The sequence below is a fragment of the Anoplopoma fimbria genome, chromosome 1, assembly GCF_027596085.1.
Source record: "Anoplopoma fimbria isolate UVic2021 breed Golden Eagle Sablefish chromosome 1, Afim_UVic_2022, whole genome shotgun sequence".
Lineage (NCBI taxonomy): Eukaryota > Metazoa > Chordata > Actinopteri > Perciformes > Anoplopomatidae > Anoplopoma > Anoplopoma fimbria.
In genome coordinates, this window is record NC_072449.1 from 11,085,476 (window position 1) to 11,105,991 (window position 20,516).

Below are 20,516 nucleotides of genomic sequence, written 5' to 3' on the forward strand. Positions count from 1 at the left end.
GACTTTTAGTGGTGCAGGTTTCAAGGGGTCATCTGAAAAGACTGTTGCTCTGTTATAGAAGGGTGATCGAAGATGAGAAGTTCAACACTCTTGAACAGAGCCTGGGTTAGAATTGAAAGGCTAGCTCTAAAAAAAGACTGGAAACAGGTTGCCTGGCTAGGTTAAAAAAGAGAAGACAAGCACAGCTTGTTTGAAATTTGAATAACACACACACTTTTTCCAAGAAAAATACCTTTTTATTTCATTATAAATCCACATAATTGTATCTATGAAAGCATAAAATCCCCATTTCGCATATTGTTTTTTTTCTTTCTCCTTATTGTGGTCATTTGTTTCGTAATATTCAAAGTAAATCATGGATATCAAACCATTGAAGACTGTAAGGTGTATGTCACATACAAACACAGACACTGTCAAACGGCAAAGGGGGAGCAAAGGGGGGAGGGAGTGGACGGGACAGCGCAAGTTCTGCTGGCCATCTTTTAAACCGCTTTATACATTTAACTTGAGCGCCAGCTTTTAGTAATAGGAAGTTCACCAGTGTTTCTTACAGGTACAGTAGCTCTCCAGTGTCAAACTGAAAATCAGGATTCACCATCAAACGTCGAGAAGGACGTCAGCGCTTTAAGTTTGGCTGTGAATAAATCCTCGCAAGAGTTCCTCAAGGCTCCGTTCTCGGGACACTAAGGTTTTCTTTTTTAATACTCCAACACAGAGAGATCCAATCCACCATGGACGCAAACACACTGATTATTTCAACATTATCTAAGTCGTCCGCAGCCAGACGAGTTAGATTGGTAATACTGGAGAGTATACTATTCAGTTGTTCATGAATATGAGAGAGATAGATAGAGAGAGAGAGAGAGCGGGAAGGTGAAGACATACGATTAAAGTGCCAGAGAAGTTCACCGTTTAGTTTGACAGTTTGTTATTATTGATGCTTTGAGACAAGACGTTTGACAATGTGCTCTTATTTTCAATCCAAGGCCCAACATATATTTCCTCTTTGACTGCCAAAAGATAATAGAGAGGTGTGCTTTTGGAAGTCTGCATGTTCTTCCGACTTTGTAATAATGCTGTCATAATACTGTAGTAATCCTTTGGCATATGACTGTATGCTGGGGGAAAGAGAGGAGCAGTGCCACCAAACCATCGACAAACCACGATCGAGAGGATCCCGGAAAAATGTCATAAAAGGGGTTTTCTGTAATCCCGTAATCGGTTCCGTGTACTCCTGCACAGCATTAAGTGTTGGTATGGATTCCAACTGTCAAATGCAGATGGCAAAAATCCACGCAACACCCTTAAGAGCCCGGTCAGATCAATTGATACTTCTTTCAAAAAAGAAGAAGAGATTCCAGACCATGTTCATGCCCGGCTCCTCTGATCCAAGGTTTGAAGCTCCAGTTAAGCACTGATCATGAGCAGGGTTCAAAGCCCAGAGCCAGACCTGTATCCAACGGTGATCAGACTTTTCTGGTGTCAACAGGAAAGCTGTCTTTCCTCCTCTGGCTTCCCGCTGGATGTTCATATCACCTCACATCTGGTTCTGAGGTGGTGTCAGGGGTTGGGTGTGTGTATCTGGGTCAAATACCTGATCATCGGGGCTCTTTAGAAGGATGTGACCATGCAACCACTGGGGCACCTGCAGGAGACAAGAGAGGGAGACAGGTACAGATTGAACGGGTGATTGATTGTTAACTGTGAGTCAAGGTTCAGTAAGTGTTATTTTAAAAGTACAAATATGTTGTATTTAATAAAAAGATAACGGATCGAACTATGATTCACTGGTTGTCAATTGAAGGTACTTTGTAAATGATAAATGGTCTTGTACTTGTATAGTGGTATAATTGATCTTAATTTTCCTCAGTTGGCCTCTTGTTCTCGGCATGTTCCTTTAGTATTTGCTTGTTGTTCTTGAACCTACGCGCTTGAGACCCCCCCATAAAGAAGAGTGCAGATATCTTCTCCCACCTTGTCCAGATCCACAAAAACACCCTGCAGTATTTGCAGGCATCTGTAAAGTTGTTTTTCAGTACTGATGACTCATTGACTGCTTCGCCAACTGCTGAGATTTCAGGCTTGAAAAGCACTCTGCTTTGGAAACTACCCCCTTCACACCCACAAACTCTTTTGTACTTGTCCTTGAAACACAAACAAATGGAATCACAAATCTTTTTTTTTTGTCTGGTTAATAAAGCAGATAGTAAAGCTGTGCTCTGGTGCATGGTGCCATACTAATAATAAAAACAGGTGTAGTAAAGTAAAGTACTTCAACTCTAATTTTGTCAGTAGGGGGCCCTCAAAGTTCAGTGAATGCAGATGACAGTCAGCTAATGGTACGGAGGTGATTCATAGAAAGGCCTTTCATATTACAAGTCATCCTGGAAGAAGGGAACTGCTTTGGAACAAACTCTCTATGTGAATAATCACTTATGACTTGGCCGATAGTGGTTGGTTTCCCACTGTGCAACTAAAGTGTCAATGAATTTGACAAGTAAGAATTGTGCATGATGGAGCCTAGATTATGCAGCCAGAGTAAATATAGACATTAGGTATATCATTATAACTTATTCATAATTTAATATATTTTTAAAAGCTGTAGGTCAGCAGCAAGATCTCTGAGTGGTCAGCTGCTGTGAGTCCGTCCAATGAGAGCTCAAGCTGCTGGTCACTTTGTGTTTTAAATTACAATGAACATGACGGTAAAAAGCTAACCTTTTACGAAGGAAAGAAATTAATTGTGAGATGGAAAATAAGTAAATGCAATAATGAATCATTTAAAGATAGAAAAAAGAAAATATGAATTGGCAAATATACCATATTTGCATGTCCAATTTATATATAAATTTATAATATATATTATTATAATATAGTCCAATTTGCTCTGCTAATGTCAGTTTGCAGGCTAGAGAGCTAATCAGCTGCTCAGCTGCAGCCCATTAATATAATGCACATGTTAAATGTTAAAAATATTTGTATCATTTGTACTTGATATTGAGTTTATGAATCCGTTAAATGGAAAATGACTGTCACAATTTATAATTGCTTTTTAACAATTAGCAATTATTCCATTAAAAACAAATGCTGTAAAGCTCTGCAATTAATCAGACGACACAGTCCACACTCCATTATGTCCGCTACTAAAATATTCCAAAACCAGAAAGGTATTAGAAAAAAATCTTCAGAGTCTCAAAGGTTGCTCCTTTAACCACCAAACATCCATCAAGTCCTGTTGAGCAACCAAGCATTGTTCATGGGACAATATCAAGTTCTAAATAAAAGCCCAAAAGTTTGAAAATATGAAGCATAGATATTAATACAAAATGATTCATAAGAAACCCATATATCACAATTATATGTAAATGTATAATTATTGTCTTTTGGATAAAACATTACTCTAGTGCTATTTCGGAAATGCATAAAAAAAGAGAATCAGTTAATATATTGAAACATTAATATAAAGTATCCACAGCTATTATTTGCTTCAGTTTTGTTGTGCGTTTTGTTCAGCCGTCTCCTGCAGCAGCAGATTTGATCTTCAGCAGTTTGTTTCAGTCGTCCGCAATGCAGCTAAGAAATGAGCTTTTGCCTGTCGAGGGTCTCCTGATACGAGGTGACGGAGAGGAAGTGGAGGGGGAGGAAGGGCGTGGCACAAGAGATGATGAGCAGGGAAAAGAGAGGAAGGAGACGAGAGTAGGGGAAAAAGGTGATGAAAAGAGACGAGGGAAGAAGTGGAAAGGTCTTCATGAGGAAAGAGGAAGGGAGTTATAGAAAGATGTAAGGAAAAAAGGAAAGAAGTGAAACAAAGAGGAGGAAAAAAACTGAAGAAAGGAGGCAAGGGGGGAGAAACGGGAGATCAAATAAGATGAAAACATTTTATAGACGGAAGAGAAAAGGAACTGAGAAAGGGGAGAAGAAAACATGATACACAAGAGCGGGAGGAAAGGGAAGAGGAAATATCAGGAGAGGAGGGGGAAAAAAGAGAGGACATGAGAAGTAAGTGAGGAAAAGAAACAAGGTAATGGAAGGAGAGGAGAGAGGAATCAGGAGAGAGAGGAGAGGCAGAAGGAGGAGAGAGGTGATGATGCAGTAAGAGGGAGAAAGTAAAAAAGCCAGGAATGAAAAGAGGGGAGTCGGAAAAGATAAGGAGAGAGAGACGAGGGAGTGAGGGAGAGGAAGAAAGGAGGAGTGGAGGAGAATGCTTACATAATGGCAGAGAGAGCTTACATAATGGAGCGACACCAATCTGCATACTGTGGGGGATCGGGCCATTATATAATGGGCCAAGAAAGAGGAATAATGTTGTTTACTAAGGCAAGGCGATATTTACAGAGCACTTAGAGGCAGACAGACTCCAGGCCGGCTAATGGCTGCTCGCTGCTGCTCTCTTCCTCATTCACTCTCTCACCCTTTCCTCTCTCTCTCCATCCTTATCCTATTTAAGAATGCCCAGCATGTTCCCACGCCTCCCTCCCTCCAAGACGCTCCGGTGTAAGCATCTCCGCTGGAACAATGGGGTGGTTACCCTCTCTCACCTGAGTGTGTGTGTGTTCCATGTGTGTGTGTGTGTGTGTGTTTTTGATCTCTCACCTCTCCCGCCTCCTCTCCCTCCAGCGCTGTGAAGCTGACCGTAAGGAAATCTGAAAAATACAAAAACCACAACCGACACAGAAAAATGTCAGGAGCAATAGAGAATGAGAGCTCAGATAGTAAACAGATATAGTTTGATGGTGTGTTTTTGCATGTTTGTGTACAAACGAGATGCATTTGTTTTTGGGGGCATCTCCACTATTCTCCCAATCCATTATATAGATTATTGAAATTGCTGACGATTTATTTTCTTTTGATTGATCCACTGTTTAAGAAAAAGATAGATCTGATGAAACAGTGAATTCATTTTTCATAACTAAAATATGTTATAATTGGGAATCTCCAATATGCTGCTGAAGATTGTGACATGTGGTTGAAAAAGAAAACACAGTTAGTGGTGAGTGAAATATTGTGTAAGTAAAATATTGTGTATTATTTGTATAAGGTGAAAAAATTTTTTTACACTCAAATCAACCGATTGTTATGACAGCCTATTGTGGCCATTGTAGCAAAAATATACACATTTTTTTTATAATAATGAGCACGGGGAGGGGCGTAATATTCTAAGAAAAAAATCATAAATATTCTGAGATTAAAGTCACAAATTTTCAAGATAAGAAATCATAAAAATGGTGTTTTATTTTTTGTCAAAGAACCTCATCGCTCAGTCTGTATGCTTGGATCTGCCTTATCACAGCACAGATGCCACCTTTAAACTCTGAGGTGCCGCGAGCAGAGGAGCGCAAAGTATATTTAATTATTTTAATATTCCTTTATGTTCATAGAATAACACAGACAGCCCAAGAAAATGAAACATGTATATGTATCTTTCAGGACCGTGGCCTCGCTCAGAGGCTCTTTGTCATTAGGATATAGGAAACGCCAATCTTTAGGGTTTAACTGATAACTCATTGGTCAAATAAAATATACACAAGGTCTAACATCAGGATAAACACAGTACCATGTATACTGATGTCAGATTCTGGTCTTAAAATAGCACAGAAAGAACATAAAAGAAAACGTGTACATATATCTTTAAGGACATTTGTCTCTTCGGCATCCTTACCATAAGAACATTACTTTAGGTGCAACAAAATTAGTAAATTCATTTTAAAGAATATGCAAATCTTTTTTCATAAATTTATTGGCTAGTCAGAAAATGGAAAAAACTCCAAATCACAAGTTTGGAAAGTCCAAAATCCCGTCTTCATAGATCTCATTTTGTTCGACCAACAGTCAAAAATCCAAAAACATTTAATAATTTAATATACAGTTATTTGAAACAGAAAAAAGCAGCACATCCTCAAATAAACAACACAGATGTTATAAATAAGGGAAAAATCAACAATCCATATTCATTTAGATACTCAGTGAGCTGTAAATCTGGGCTTCAACTTTCTATTTGCAGACTTCTCCTCATCTTCCTCACATCCAATCTCCTCTCAATCCCTCTCTTCGTCCCTCCTCCACCTCCCCCTCAATCCTGAGTTTTCATTTTCTCTCCATCTCTCTTTATCCCCGCATCTCTGCTCGTCAATAACTGTGTCCCGGGGCTCAGTGACTCATCTGTACTTCTCTCTCTGTTTGCTTGGCTGTTTCTCTGTCTCACTAACTAAATATAAGTCCATAATCCTCCCTTCTGTCTCTCTCTCTCTGTCTTCCTCAGAATGTCTCTCGCTCCTTCACCGACTCCAAACCCACAGTCTGCCCGTCTGTCCCTCTCTGTCTGTCTCTCTATACTTCCTTTCCACATACACTCAGGTCTCTTCCACATGGAGATTAAAATGACTTTGACTTTGTTTCATTGTAGTCAAAGGGTTTATGAAAAGCCACAGGCAATGTTATTCTGCAAATTATATTCAAAGGCCTCCCTGTGAAAATAGATATCAGGAAACAGCAGAGCCTGAGTTGAAATTTCTCTTCTTTCATTTAATGTGCATTCACAAGAAGTTATTTAGAGGAAGCAGCTGTGTAGACTTCAAACCTTAAATCTACTTTATTCTGGTTTCTTTTTACAATGATGCTATTGCAGCTAGCTTTAAAAGTGAAAACAAGAAAAGTGCTAGATGTTGGAGGGCTACTTCCTGGTTCAGCGTGGACTGTGTTTACCGGTGCTCTCACCGCAGATATAATGGTTAAACTGGGAACCTAATTACTTACTTTTAGCATCGGCATGGCTGCAACGCATGACTTACACATTGGTACTGGATGCAACGGAACCTCAAGCTTGTCATCAGTTTTTAAAAAACTTTAGAGATGATAGCTTAAAAAATAAAACTAGCTTAAAAAGCTTAAAAAATAAAACCTCAAATCCACATAAGGATTGTGCAGCCGTTAAACATGCACGAATAAGTCAAAAAAGAAACCAAGTAGTTCTCAAAGCACCGCAAAGGGTGAAATGCACCCCTCACTGTGCCGCCAAGCAGATATATAGTGTCTCAGTGCTCCTTTGCTATTTACACGTATTTAAATCTGGTTATTTGCAAACATTTGGCCAACAATTTGCTCCTTTATATGCAAATGAGCCTCGTTGCAAAATCAGTCCAATCCACAAAGATCAGATGATAGCCACACACATACAGTGAAGTTATAAGCACTTATGACTTCTGGTGACTAGTAGTTCTCTTGAATACCTATGTTGAATACACTTCCTGTAAGTCGCTTTGGATAAAAGCGCCTGATAAATGACTGTAATGTAATGTAATGTAATGTAATAAGCGTCTTCAGAGAGTTAGTGGGAAACACATTTATACTGACAGACTGTGACATTAAATCCCAAAAAGTGTTTTTTTCTTTCACTTAGAAATCCTGGCCTGAAGTTTTGAGGAATGCCTCTGCACCTCGTCGCATTTCATTTTTTTCTGTTTCTCTGTGCTCTTGGCACATAAGCAAATTAAGGGTGAGTATAATGTTAAGATCTCAGAGCAAGAATCGGATGGGTCAAACAAACAGTAATCCTTCAGACCGCTGTTCATTCCCTATGTGAAACGAGAAGTCAATGTTTAATAATTTGTTACGTAACTTGGGTACTTCAGTAACAGCACTTTCATAGCTATTTTATCCCAAATAACTATGTTTTCCTAAACCTAACAAAGTTGTTTTTTTGCCTAAACTAAACTGAGTTTCCTGCAGAGACGGAAGTTTATTTTTAAAAGACTGTATGCATTTAATGAGCAAAAATTGACACGTTTGCTGGACTTTTGTAGAAAAACACACAAAAAATGAGGAGTAACTTTTGTTAAGATAACATAAGAATCGTTTTAATAATTTTTTTCAATATTATTTTGGTAGCAATTGATCAGTTTTCCTTTAACGCTAATCAATGTTTGATGGATCATTCTGGAGCACACAGCTGTGGCTAATGCCAACATTCAGTTCGAATGCAGGAAGTAGTTTGATATTTATGTATGTGGCATGTTGAAAAGGGGCACATGGCTATAAAATCAGATTATAGCCGTGTTCCGACTCACTTACAATTACTGCTGGCTTTTCCAAATATGTAACGATGATACAATGATGATGTTAATTTGAGTGATAAAGGGTGACCCATCACTTGGAGGCTTTTTTGTTTAATGGAACGGAAGGTTCTGGACCTGGTTAATGATTGTTGTCATGGCTGCTGCAGGCAGGGCCTTCTCAATTTCCTAAATGTATCTTTGGTGTGATCGTATCTCATCATGCTCTGATGATGTTGAGATGTTGACAAAATCAAGCATGACACCTCTTATAAACCTTTAGAAACCCTGATGAATGCTGGTTTCACTGATAAACACGTTGGTTTCACTCAGAAATCTTTCCCAGCATCCTCCGGTAGCAGACTGCAGGTGTGCATTGGGTAGCTCCACAGTGTGAACGTGTGAATGCATGAATGTGAATGAAGGCATTTACTTTCCCTGGATACACGAGGATAGGAATGAAAAGCGACTGCATTGTGTGACCACCAGGTGTCACTGTGGCTCTGCGTGGGGCTCAGCCTGCCGTCCTCAGTGAGCTCTGTGGCGGTCGCTAACAGTTTAGTCACTGAGCCAGGCTTCGGGAACATAAAGGCACACTGAATTAGGCCCTGATTCCTTGTGCAGGATTCCTGTGTCTGCCTTTGTCTCTCCTCCCTCTCTCTCTACCTTTCTCTGTGGTACTCGAGTTGGGATGGTGGGGTTGTATCGGAGGGAGCCAGGAGGTGTTGAATTAAGGTGTATGTTTCTTTACCATTTGTAGCATGTGTTCATGTTTCTGTGAGCGATGTGGAACCTTTACATCTCCCAAATGTCATCTTTGTTGGAAAATCAGGCCTGGAAGACATTATATGTTATATTTCCAGTGTTTTTTAGACAAATACACGCATTGTCCTAATACTTTCATAGTCTGAACCTGTGCTCATCATTGTGTTCTGTATAATGAGGCTGCTGGCCCTGCAAACACTAGTATTAATACCATTTTTTGCTTATCAAACCTCCAGGTTTATGCAATCTCATTACAGTAAATAAAGCAGAGAACTGCTGTTTACATTTATATCTATAATATCTGTACTGAATAAGGGAAAAGGGCCTACATGTTGTAATGCTGCTGCCTCTGATATCAATCTTCCTCTTTGTGTTTTCGATTTAAAGACAAATTCTTAAAAAAAAAAAAGATTATGTTCTTGAATGTCTACTTTAACATGTTTAGCTATTCTTTCTTTCTGCAACATCTACACATGCAGCTACAGTATATGGTTAAGGAATATGCTTAAGGTCTGGGAAAGCTCGGAACACTCAGAACTATTATTAAACGGTATTTGCCCCAAAAGTCAGAAATGTGACTCGTCCATCCATCGCTCTGAGTTCCACACCCTTGCTTGCCTTGCTCCTTAAAGAACACACTACTTCCTGTGTAGACCCCGAGTGTTGGCACTGGACGCAAGTGGCAATGTGCTGAATCAACCAATATGGTCATAAAATGAAACATAATGTCTGCATCGAACTTTGTGCCGATCCATCAAGTAGAGTAAAGGAACAGTGTGTAGGATTTAAGGGGTATTTCTTCATAACTATGTTTTCATTATTGAATAATCACCTGAAATAAGAATCGTCCTCTTCAACAGAGTCCCATGTGTGCACCGCCATGTTTCTACAGTAGCCCAGAATGGACAAACCAGACACTGGCTGTAGCGAGAGCCTTTTAAGCTCTAGATTCAAGTCTTTATCAATACAGCATGGCGTTTATTTAGTAAATGATGGTCCATTTAGAGTCAAATAGACCATAGGGTATGCTTTAGGGCGGGGCTACCTTGTGATTGACAGGTTGCTACCGCTAACAGAGCCCTATACAAGGTCTCTACGTCTCCACTCCATCCAAGTATATTCCCTTTCGTTCACTGGTGAAACAGACCAAGATGGCGAAGGCCAAAAACTCCATAAAGACAATGTTAGACTTCAGGACGACAGGTGACAAGAAGACACAGGAGCTTGGCTTGTTTCTTGAAAAATCATAGCATTAATTCACATGCCAGGGGCGCCGAAAAGGGGGTAAAGGAGACGGATTCTAGGGGCCCATGATGGAGGGGGCCCAGAGAGGCCCCTAGCTAATGAACTGAAAACACTGCACTGCTACGTTCACAGCTATAACGTTGCTCCTAACTTCAAACTCACCGTCACCTATGCTTGCCCTCCCATCTCTCTCTCTCTCTCTCTCTCTCTCTCTTGATCACACACTTGCTAATGTAACAGGCTGCTGGACTTACAATACACTGGATGGCCTGTCTTGTAACCCTGACCCTAACCCCAGCAGCTAGAGCAACGGGCTTTGAAGCTAAATTCACATAGTGGCCAACAGGTGGAATTACAATTTCCGGGACCATCTCGTGATGCAATCGGGCCCAAAAATACTTTTTTTCCAAAGACTTACATTGAGAAAGAGACATCTGTACATCTGCGGACAATTGTTTTGTAGGTAAATCAATTTACCAGTACAAACACATTTTACATAATTGGGTCCTAAAATCTGTAATTTTCACAAATAGCCCTATCAGAAGTTATTTTCCTTCCCCCATTAAAGGAAACGCTAGTGAGCTTGCTCTATGGGCCCATCACAGGTTGACGGAAGTTAAAATATTTTTTGGGGTGAACTGCTCCTTTAAGTGGCAGACTGACATGCCATCCCTATTTTCAGTGTGTGTGTGTGTTTGTGTGTTTGTGTGTGTGTCTACTGGGAGAGGATACTGATGGCATTTAGAGGAGGTGTAAGTCAGGCTGACCAACAAACACTATCTCAGTTCATAGGGGTTGGAGAGAATGCAGGCGCGTTGAGATTGCCTTGGTTTGTGTGTGTGTGTGTGTTTGTGTGTGTGTGTGTGTGTGTGTGTGTGTGTGTGTGTGTGTGTGTGTGTGTGTGTGTGTGTGTGTGTGTGTGTGTGTGTGTGTGTGTGTGTGTGTATGTGTGTTAGATATTAAACCCACAACAAATGGTCCAGCGGGGGCTGCTCAGATTACTTCCATCGAAAATAAATGTGTACTCCTACGTGTGTGTGTATGTGTGTGTGTGTGCATACACACATGACAAACTGTGTGTTTTTAGATGGCTGGTGTGTTATTAAAGGAAGGCAAGGAGGGACAATATGATGAGTAGATAGGAAGGGCATGTGATATTATAGAGGTATAGTGTGAAAGTAGAGTAGTGGATGATGGATGGATGACTGGAGGAAAAAAACTAAGGAGGTGGACATAAAGAAATAGGAGTAAGAGTCAACTCTTAAATCTTAGAACTTAATGAGAAAATAATTGCGGGCGGATAAAAGTGAAAAGGAGGAGACAACAACTGGAGAGTGAAATAAGAAGAGAGGAGGAAAGAGACAAATAACGTAGAGACATGAGTCTTAGTCTCTTTCACACTTGGTTCCTGGTAAATCTAACCTTTCAGACACTGCTAGTGATTTCTACTATTCACACAGGAACTACACTCAGGACCATTTCCATCTTGCACCTTTTTCACACATACCATGGTGATGCAGGAATAGATGGGGCGAGGGACAGTCAAGTACAATGCTATAATGCAACACTTATGGATTTCAACCGCCATAAAACTCAACAGAATAAGAAGAAGACGGCGCAGAGGATAATGTCTCTTATTCTCTTCAGGAACATGGCGAGCGAGGAGCCTTTTTTCCAATGTCAATGTTCTTCTAATGTATTAGATATTCAATAAGTTTGCAAGAAAAGTCGAGTTTTTTCATGAATCAGAAAGACATATTTAAATATCAGATATGTCTTTCTGATTCATGAAAAAACTTGACTTTCGGCAGAGTCTTGTGATTGGTTGGCTCTCTCCAGGACCGATTGAATAATTACTTCCAGCATTACCTCCTTTTATTTACTGGGGACAGGAAGCAGTGACGATGGGGAAATATGGACCTCATCTGGAGAAACACAAACCAAAACTAACCACTGGTGTGTTACAGCAGTAACTGTCTGCAGTATTTGTTTATTACCATTATAGTAAATGGCATTTTCTTATGGATATTATTGCGTCCTATAAAAGAGTCATATTATATCTGACAATATTTACATGTTCAAAAGAGCAGATGTTTTTTTCTTTGAGTGGAGAAAATGCCTTACAAGGTGAGGCCACGAGTGTTGCATTATGGGTCTTTTTGAGTGATGTCACACACACAAAACAACTTTTGCCAGCATGTGTACAAAAACTCTGACCTATGCGCACACATATATGTCACTGAGACAGGAGAGACTCAAATCTTGAGTCAAATTCAGCTCAATATTTCATCAGCGCTGTCTGCAACCAGAGAACAGAGAAGAGGTCATTACACTGGTGGTAAGCTTTTGGAGCAGCTGATGAAATCTTTGGTTGTAGTAATCCAAGATAACCTCAAATAGCAATAAAAGCTTTGCAGAGCAGTGTGTCAATAGTTTCCAATAGCATCTTCTAAATAGGTATGATATCAGTTTTCATAACTTTTTTGTGTGTAAAATGGCTGCAGTGAACATTACTTTGTTGATGAATTTCTGGTTTATTTGATAGGGGCAGATACGGTATACTGTACAAACACAAACTTCGTTCAGGGACCAGCTCACCCACAAGCACCTCCATTTTTAGGTCTGAAAAAAAATCCTCCTCTTTGTTTTCCTTTAGTTGCCGCGATTCACAGTAAACCACTGATCAGCAACTCATCTCTGTCCATCAACTATGAGGGGCTTTTTGTACATTTATGGTTAAATGATGGCGTGTAGAAGGCTCATCAACGTGCGCACATTTACAGGATGACTTGGGATTTATAAAGGGAAATTTCGCACTAGCAGGAATACATACGTTCAAAATATTATTTTGCACAAGTATGTTTCCTTATATGTATGCAAACATTTTGTGTGGATCCAACGCACTTTTTTTTTATCAATGAGACCCCTGGTCTTATTCCAAATACAGCTGCATTCTAATGATTGTTGTTGTTTAATTGATATTTGGGCCAGGACGATACTATTTGATACTTTTATCTGTATAGCTGTAGCAGTCATGTTTAAACCTCAGCTACATTTAACCACTAATTATATTAATTACGTTGAGGACAGACTCCCAGTTTAAAGCAGGACACTGAGAAGAGTTCTGAAAGATTCATGATGAATCCAGAGCTTTGATAGATACCTCACAATCTATATACACGTCACAATTTTAGAGATAAATTGGTGACGTGTATTATATCACAAGATAAAGAAAAAAAACGTGGCGGGGGATAACAGACAAACAAAACGACCTTGAACTCAGATATGAAAGGATGAGGAAGGCATCGAAACAAAACAACTCATTAAAATCAAACAAATGACTAAAGGGATGGAGAGAGACACTGAGAGGGAAACGATCACTTGTTTGTATTGGGAGGAAGAGGAAACAGGAAGTAATGGAGAGAATATGTTTGTCAGTGGTAGGGAGAGAAAGCCAGAGAGTAAACTTCAAGCAGAGCCTCATTCAGGCTTTCTCCTGAGAAGAACTGTGGAAATGTGAATTTGGTTTCAAGTAATAACCTCGTAATAACCTTGCTCCGATAGATGACTTTTCATTGTGCTAGTTGATAAAATCAGAGACATTTGAGTTTTGTCTGAACTATTTATTAACTCACACTGTCAGTTCCTTTCATCTGAGGCTTTATTCTTCACAAAGTTACGTCAACAGTTAGCTAAGTGGTTCTCAGCCATGTTGTGGAGTATTATTATTATATTAGAAGACATAAGTAAAGGTCAAGGTTGCTGGGATGTGCTAGGTTTGAATCATACTCTGAGTGAAAAACAATCTACTCATTTAGTTTTTATCTAAATTAAACTTGGCTTTGTATGGAAGCCCTGTGAAAAAAATTCTGTTCTGTTCTGATCCAATTAAAAAAATCTCATCTAAATTGTTTTCTCTCCTGTGTTTATGACTAACCCCTTGAGAACAGGTGAAGAAAAAGCTTTTGGCAGTTGAAAATGATCTTCATGGATGGGATCATTTTATCAACTTCCATTTTTCTATGAAAACAAGTTTTGCCAAGTGTTTGTCGTTGTAACACACATTTCGGCCACAAGGGTCTGAGGCGCACAACTGAAAGCATTCCTGTTTTTTAGTTTGCTGACATACACTATATGTACGTTTTGTTAGAGTGCACAAATAAATTATAACTCACCTGGAATAAAACATTAACAATTTTAGTTTAAAAAAAAAAGTAACTTTGAACAATTATCCTGGCAAAACTTTTTTTTCTACTTTCCCTATCAGGGCTTCCATAGTTTTAAATCAGTAATTTGGTAATATTGCTGTAAAACACATACTATGATGATATTATCACAATATGATTCCATAATACTTAAATGATTGTGTTAAATATTCACCTAGCCCTAGGAGTGAATGAGATAAAATATCCACTGTTGTTGGAGTGTCGATGAGTTGATGATGATCGGCATGGGCTTGATTGATTGTGCAACGATGAAGTGTTTTGAATTTGCTAACACTCTGACTCACACGATGGCAAAACGGAGGCTTGTGTTGTCAGATCCAAGCTAACAAACTGTAAAAATACAATGTCTCAGAAATGAGGTTGAAACAATTCAAATTCATGGCTGTAACATAATCCTATGGCATTGTTACATTAAGGAGCCTCCTTTGTTCAACTGGTGGAGGAACGCTGCAGATATCCGATAAAGAAAACTAAAATGTGGATTAATACTTCTGACTATGGCAGTAAATCCTCATTTGCAGCGCTATTAACAATTCAATAGCTAAAACAAATTTCTTGAGTAATTCTGGATTCAAAGAATTAGATCTATGTAGATACGAGTTAATTGAGAACAAATGTTTACTGTTCCTAAACGTCCGTATGACGATGAATCATCATTCCTCACATTCCAAGTGCTATAATTCTCAAAAGTCTCTTTATACCTAGAATGAAAGTAGTATTTCATGTGTACAGTCCAAACATGAAAACACTAGTAATGTTAGAAGCTTGATCTGTGTGTGTGTGTGTGTGTGTACTGTAAAGGCTCTTTGCATGGAGCAATTTAATGGTGAGTGCCTATTCATAATAATTAAGCCTTTATTAGTCCCACAATGGAGAAATTACAATTCTCTGCATTTGACCCATCCCGGAGGAGCAGTGGGTTGCTAAGAAGCGCCGGGGGAGCAACTGGGGGTTAGGTGTCTCGCTCTGGGACACCTCGGCATGTTGGCTGTAAAGGGGTTCAAACCACCAACCTTGTGGTTACTGGACGAGTGCTCTACCTCGTGTGCCACAGCCGCCCAAATTATTCCATTCAACCTGAGGAAGCAGCATTGCGTACCTGCAACACCCAGGTGTGTGAGAACTTGTGTGTGTGTGTGTGTGTGTGTGTGTGTGTGTGTGTGTGTGTGTGGCCTATCCAGGTGAGTGGCTGTTCATTAAAGCGTGTTTTTCTAATGGAAGAGTGTTCAGTCGATGCTCAGCCATGCAGACTAAACCAACTTCGTCCACATGGTTAACTGTAGCAGCCCACTGCCTGTCCTCTCTGTCACTTCCTCTCACAGCACCCGTCGGTTTCACATTTCAATTTCAAACAAACTTCAAATGAAACTCTCTCTCTCTCTCTCTCTCTCTTTCTCCCGCTCTCTGCCTCACCTCCCCCGTCTCGCTGTCTGCACTGCTGTGCACCATATTTAACTGAATTCATTCCTTAAGGCAGCAGAGGCAAAAACACGCCCCAAAAAACACGCAAGTTACGAAGAACCCAACCAGCGGTCCGGACCTCTACACCGGACCCCAACACCTGACCCCTTCATCTGACCCCTACACCGGACCCCTACACCTGACCTACACCGGACCCCTACACGTGACCTACACTGGACCCCTACACCGAACCCCTATTGCATATCACTGGACCACCTCCCGCCTCCTTCACCTTGTACAGCAGCTACTCACCAATGACAGGAGTCGCTCCTCAGGGTTTAGTGGAGTTTGGCTCCAGGTACCAGCAACAAAACAAAACAAATTAAAAGAAAAAGGGGGCAGGAGGTGGAGTATTGGTTTGGGCTCAGAGATTGGTGAGTTGTGGGTTTGATTGACAGTTTCTTGTGTGTTATTGGGAGATGGTGTCATCGTCGTGGGTGGGATTTAAGTCTACTACAGTCGTCCCTCGAAGAGAAGCGCCTCCCATCCCCTCCGTTGACGATGACGGTTGGGAGTTTTTATTAGCACCTCCACCTAGGAGACAACGAGACGGAGGCAGGTTATTAGGAGACGGATGGCAAAGACGAGTCACATATTTGCTTTTTTTTATTCCATTGTTCCTCCAGTTACCCTGCCCTGCAGAGGAGGAGGCCGGAGCCAGGATGTTGGCTCCCCCGCCCCCCCCTCCGTTGGTCTGGGAGCAGACGTTGGCGTGGCGCGCGGCGGCTTTCTGCTTGTAGTGGTTACTGTGCAGCTTGTACTTCATCAGGAGGATGAAGATGAAGACGAGGACAGAGGCCACGATGATCCCCCCAATGATGATGATCATGGTACCTCCCAGGAACTGGAATAGAAGATCCAGAAAGACAGTTAGCCCGGTGTGCAGATCCTATAGTGTATGAGCGCAGCTTCATTGTATTTGACCTCTCCTTTTACTTAGATGATTTATCATGACATCAAAAAATGAAGTGTGTTCAAACAAGGGAAATATATAGCTGCTACACTTAAAATAGAAATAAAATATTTGGGTGGTATTTCCTTAAAATAAATGCAACAATCTTAAAAACTGAATAAATAATGGATACATTTAATCCTTGGTAAATAGTAATTTATTACTGGAAAGTTTAAATAGGTAAAACTGTATTCTTGTCTGTAATTTACAACCAAACAGAAACTGTTGTATGATCATCTCTGCTGAGCACTGAGTGAAAGACTCTTTAAACTACAAAATAACTGGAATCAGATAATTGATCACTGGATTACAAAGTCCAGGATCTGTGAAATAAAGTGTTTATCCAAATCCCTGCTGTTCGGCTCCATACGTTGTCAGACTGGTGGTCTGATGTGAAAAACACTGACCTGGTCTCGTATGGAGTGACAGCGTCCGTACTCCGTCTCCGTGGTGAAGGACACGCAGCCCACCAGTTTGGTGCCAGTAAGGGCAGTGATGCCATCATCGTAGACGGCCAGAACACACAGCTCATAGTCCCGCGATGACGCCAGGTCACTCAGCAGGAAGTACTTGTGGTTGGCTGGGATCATCCTGAATGAGAGGAACACAGAGACAAACACATTTTATTCTACATTGTCCTGATTTGTAGATTATTGATTAAAAAGGGGTTTAGGTTGTTTGAGACGGAATTATTTGGTGCTCTTTTTTTGGTGCTCATATTAGTCAGAGATGTATTAAGAGTCACAATCCAGACCTCTTCTTCTTTCAGGTTGCTTCTTGTGGTTGGTTAGTTTTATGTTCTCACTCCTTATGAAGCACATTTCTGTCTATGAATACCAAACAGGTTCTCATTCCCAACTTGTCCGTTAAAGACACTTGGCCAGGACCCCTTGGCGTCACTTTTCAAGGCACTGGGTAGCCGTACCATTCAAACTATGCAGACTGTTCTCATCCAGCATTCGTAGCTATACCTACAAAAATAATGAGCGGTAATTTGTAGATATCCCACAAAATCAAATTGTATGTCATCACCGTAATCTTGAACCAGCCAGCAAAAGCCCACATGGAGGTTGGGAGAGGCTATGAACGGGTTAACCAAAAACAAATCATTCACCCATGACGACGCTGTTCATGGCTCGTGTGAAACGAGAGGTTTCCTTCATTTATTTGTTACGGAACTTGCGTACTTCAGTAACCTTACTTAGTAGTTGAAGATGTTTTCATGAACCTAAGATGTTTATTTCCTAAACCCTAAATAAGTAGTTTTGATGCCTAAACTAAGTTGTTTCTTGTAAAGAAGAAAGTTTATCTTGAAAGGATTGTTTGGAGGTAACGCAAATTGACAATTGTTGCTGTCTTTCATAAGAAAAAGCCGAAAAATAAGGATTCACTTTTTGTGAGACATACAAACCGTTGATTATACCTTACTATTACGCTCCACTACAGTCGCGCTTTAACCACATGGTTATTGTTGTGATTTCAAACAAAACTACTTGTTTAGGTTGAGGGAAACATGATGGTTTTGGGTTAAAATAAGGATGTTTGTTTACGTTAGTTAAGTTATATGTATTGGTAATTAAATAAATGAGCCACAACGACTTTTGGTTTCACACCACACGAACTGGGTCAATGTCATGTGTTTGTTTTACCCATCCATCCAACCCATCCTCCTCACTATGTGGACTTTGTCACTCATCGAACTACATCACCTGACTTCTACCTTTGTTCTCAAATGTGTCTAAAATTACAGTGAATGGGTTTCAGTGGAGTCCCGGTGCATCTCCTAAAGACAGTCAAGGGTGCGTTATGCAACAGTATTAGATGCTGACGGCCAGTGTAAAAAAACGACAGTCATGACCGAAACCGTCAAGGCATCGTTATTGTCAGGAGACAAAAGTCATCGCCCTGTGGTCTGTGGACAGATGGAGATAAAATACATCCACATCCAAAATGACCTTATAGCTTAGATTACATGTTGATGCCATTTTTGGGTCAGAGGTCAACACTCATATTTGGACACACAAACTAAACAACAGAAGCACACACTATAGAGTTCAGATTAAACAGTCTGAACATTCATCTTATGCACTTTTTATCATCTAAGAAGAAATTCCCTAAAAGTCCCATATTATTGTTACAGTAATTACAGGCATGGAGCTTAACCACAGAAGCAAAAATCTATTTGTTTTTTCTCTGTGTATCCGCTTATTTATTCTGTGCTAGAGGAGAACAGGGGAGACCTACAGTGAAAAGGTTTGCTGCTGTGTATTGAACCAGACAGAATGAATAAACTGAATTCTGACACAAAGGAACTTCCTCTGTCTACACGAAATGTCCAAGTAATTTCGTCCTTGCACAATAAGTTGATGATTACCAAAACTTGGGAAAACCTTTCTTACAAAAGTATTTCTCATACTATTGTAGTGCTCGATGGGTTGTTCCGTCCATTGTTATCAAAAATATCAGAAAATACCACAACTGTTCACTGTTACTGGTGGTCTCAGAGCCATGCTCAAACAATTCAGCCTCAAAGAGAGTTAAGCATGGAACCCTGCCAGCTAAAAATACAACTTGTGTTTTCTGCCAAACTAGTAAATGCTAGTTATCTTAGAAAAGTGGTTTTGGCACTAGTCCAAGTAAAGTCAAAGGTCTTCAGAGGAAACCCAGTTGCCAGAATAGAATGCAATCGATTGAACAAAAGATGCATTTCAAACAGATCAAAATCTCAACTTGCATGCACATTGACACTTATAATGCGTTTTCTAAATGACATGCAACTTCATTGCCCTTAAGATGGTGCTCATTGTCAACCCTGTCTCCTACAAAATGATGTTCCCGTCCAACAATGGTTCAGTTAAAGATTGAATGTAGAAAAACTTAAGTGTAGAGAATACACACACAGAGGAAAAAGAGACAGAGCAGAGGAGAAGAGGCAATGGAGAACGTTGTAGCAATTTCAATTTCAACTTGAAAATCAAATGGTACAAGGTAGAATGGGATTAAAGAGAGCGGAGAGGCGAGGAAGACGGTTGTGAAAGGATGAAATATGGGAAAAGAGAAGGCAGACAAAGGAGAAGACGCTGGGGGGAAGTGATGAGAAGGAGGGGACGAGGTGAGACAGAGAAAATGGAAAAGGAGGTGAGGGTGTGAAAATAAAGTAGCGTTGCAGCGGAGGACACAGAGAAACAAGGGGAAGATGAGACACAACACAGACAGAAATGACCGAAAAGACAGATGACGAGAGTCAGGCCTGCACTGAACAAATTATGAAAATATATTGATCTGAGGCAGCACACCCATTTTTTTCCATTTGTTCCAGTTCCACTTTAGTCTCTTTGCTTTCTGTCCTGATCCGTTTACACAGCCTACTACACATCTCTCAGAGCTGGAAACAATAATCCATAATAATGGTAGGCTCATGACCTGACACCATCACATCATACCATGTCTGGTATCGGATTAAAAAGATGATCTTTAGGGAAAATTTATCTCCAGCCTCACGCTAAACAAGCTCACTCTGTGAGCTCCTCAAATTTTCAGGAGCACTGATGCTGAACTTATGAGTAGGATGATGCATGTTATTAAATGATAACCCTAACAATTACTACACAGGCCAATTTTCACTTCCTTGATCTGGAAGCTGACTCACACTACTATATGGTATATATTTGATTAAAACATATAATCTACTAATTAGAAAAAGTCAATTTCATAGAAACTGGACTAATGTTATCTGATTTACTGAACCTCTTACAGACATTTGATGGTATGAACATGAGCCTGTGTGGAAGTTTGGTTTGATGACAAAGAACTTTGTGA

The 20,516-nt window shown here is 40.2% G+C and overlaps 1 protein-coding gene across 1 annotated transcript in view; it reads right to left on the reverse strand.

Annotated features, from left to right (window-relative positions):
• Window positions 1-1,491: 1,491 nt before the first annotated feature.
• Window positions 1,492-20,516, reverse strand: part of si:cabz01090165.1 (uncharacterized protein LOC100333421 homolog) — a 55,947-nt gene continuing 36,922 nt past the window's right edge. The window contains exons 7-11 of the mRNA XM_054599624.1: window positions 17,105-17,288; window positions 16,376-16,589; window positions 15,998-16,279; window positions 4,594-4,643; window positions 1,492-1,645 (exon numbers count right to left, since the gene is read on the reverse strand). Of these exons, the coding sequence (XP_054455599.1) occupies window positions 16,155-16,279; window positions 16,376-16,589; window positions 17,105-17,288 (523 nt within the window). The 3' untranslated portion in view covers window positions 1,492-1,645; window positions 4,594-4,643; window positions 15,998-16,154. The remainder of the gene's footprint in view (window positions 1,646-4,593; window positions 4,644-15,997; window positions 16,280-16,375; window positions 16,590-17,104; window positions 17,289-20,516) is intronic.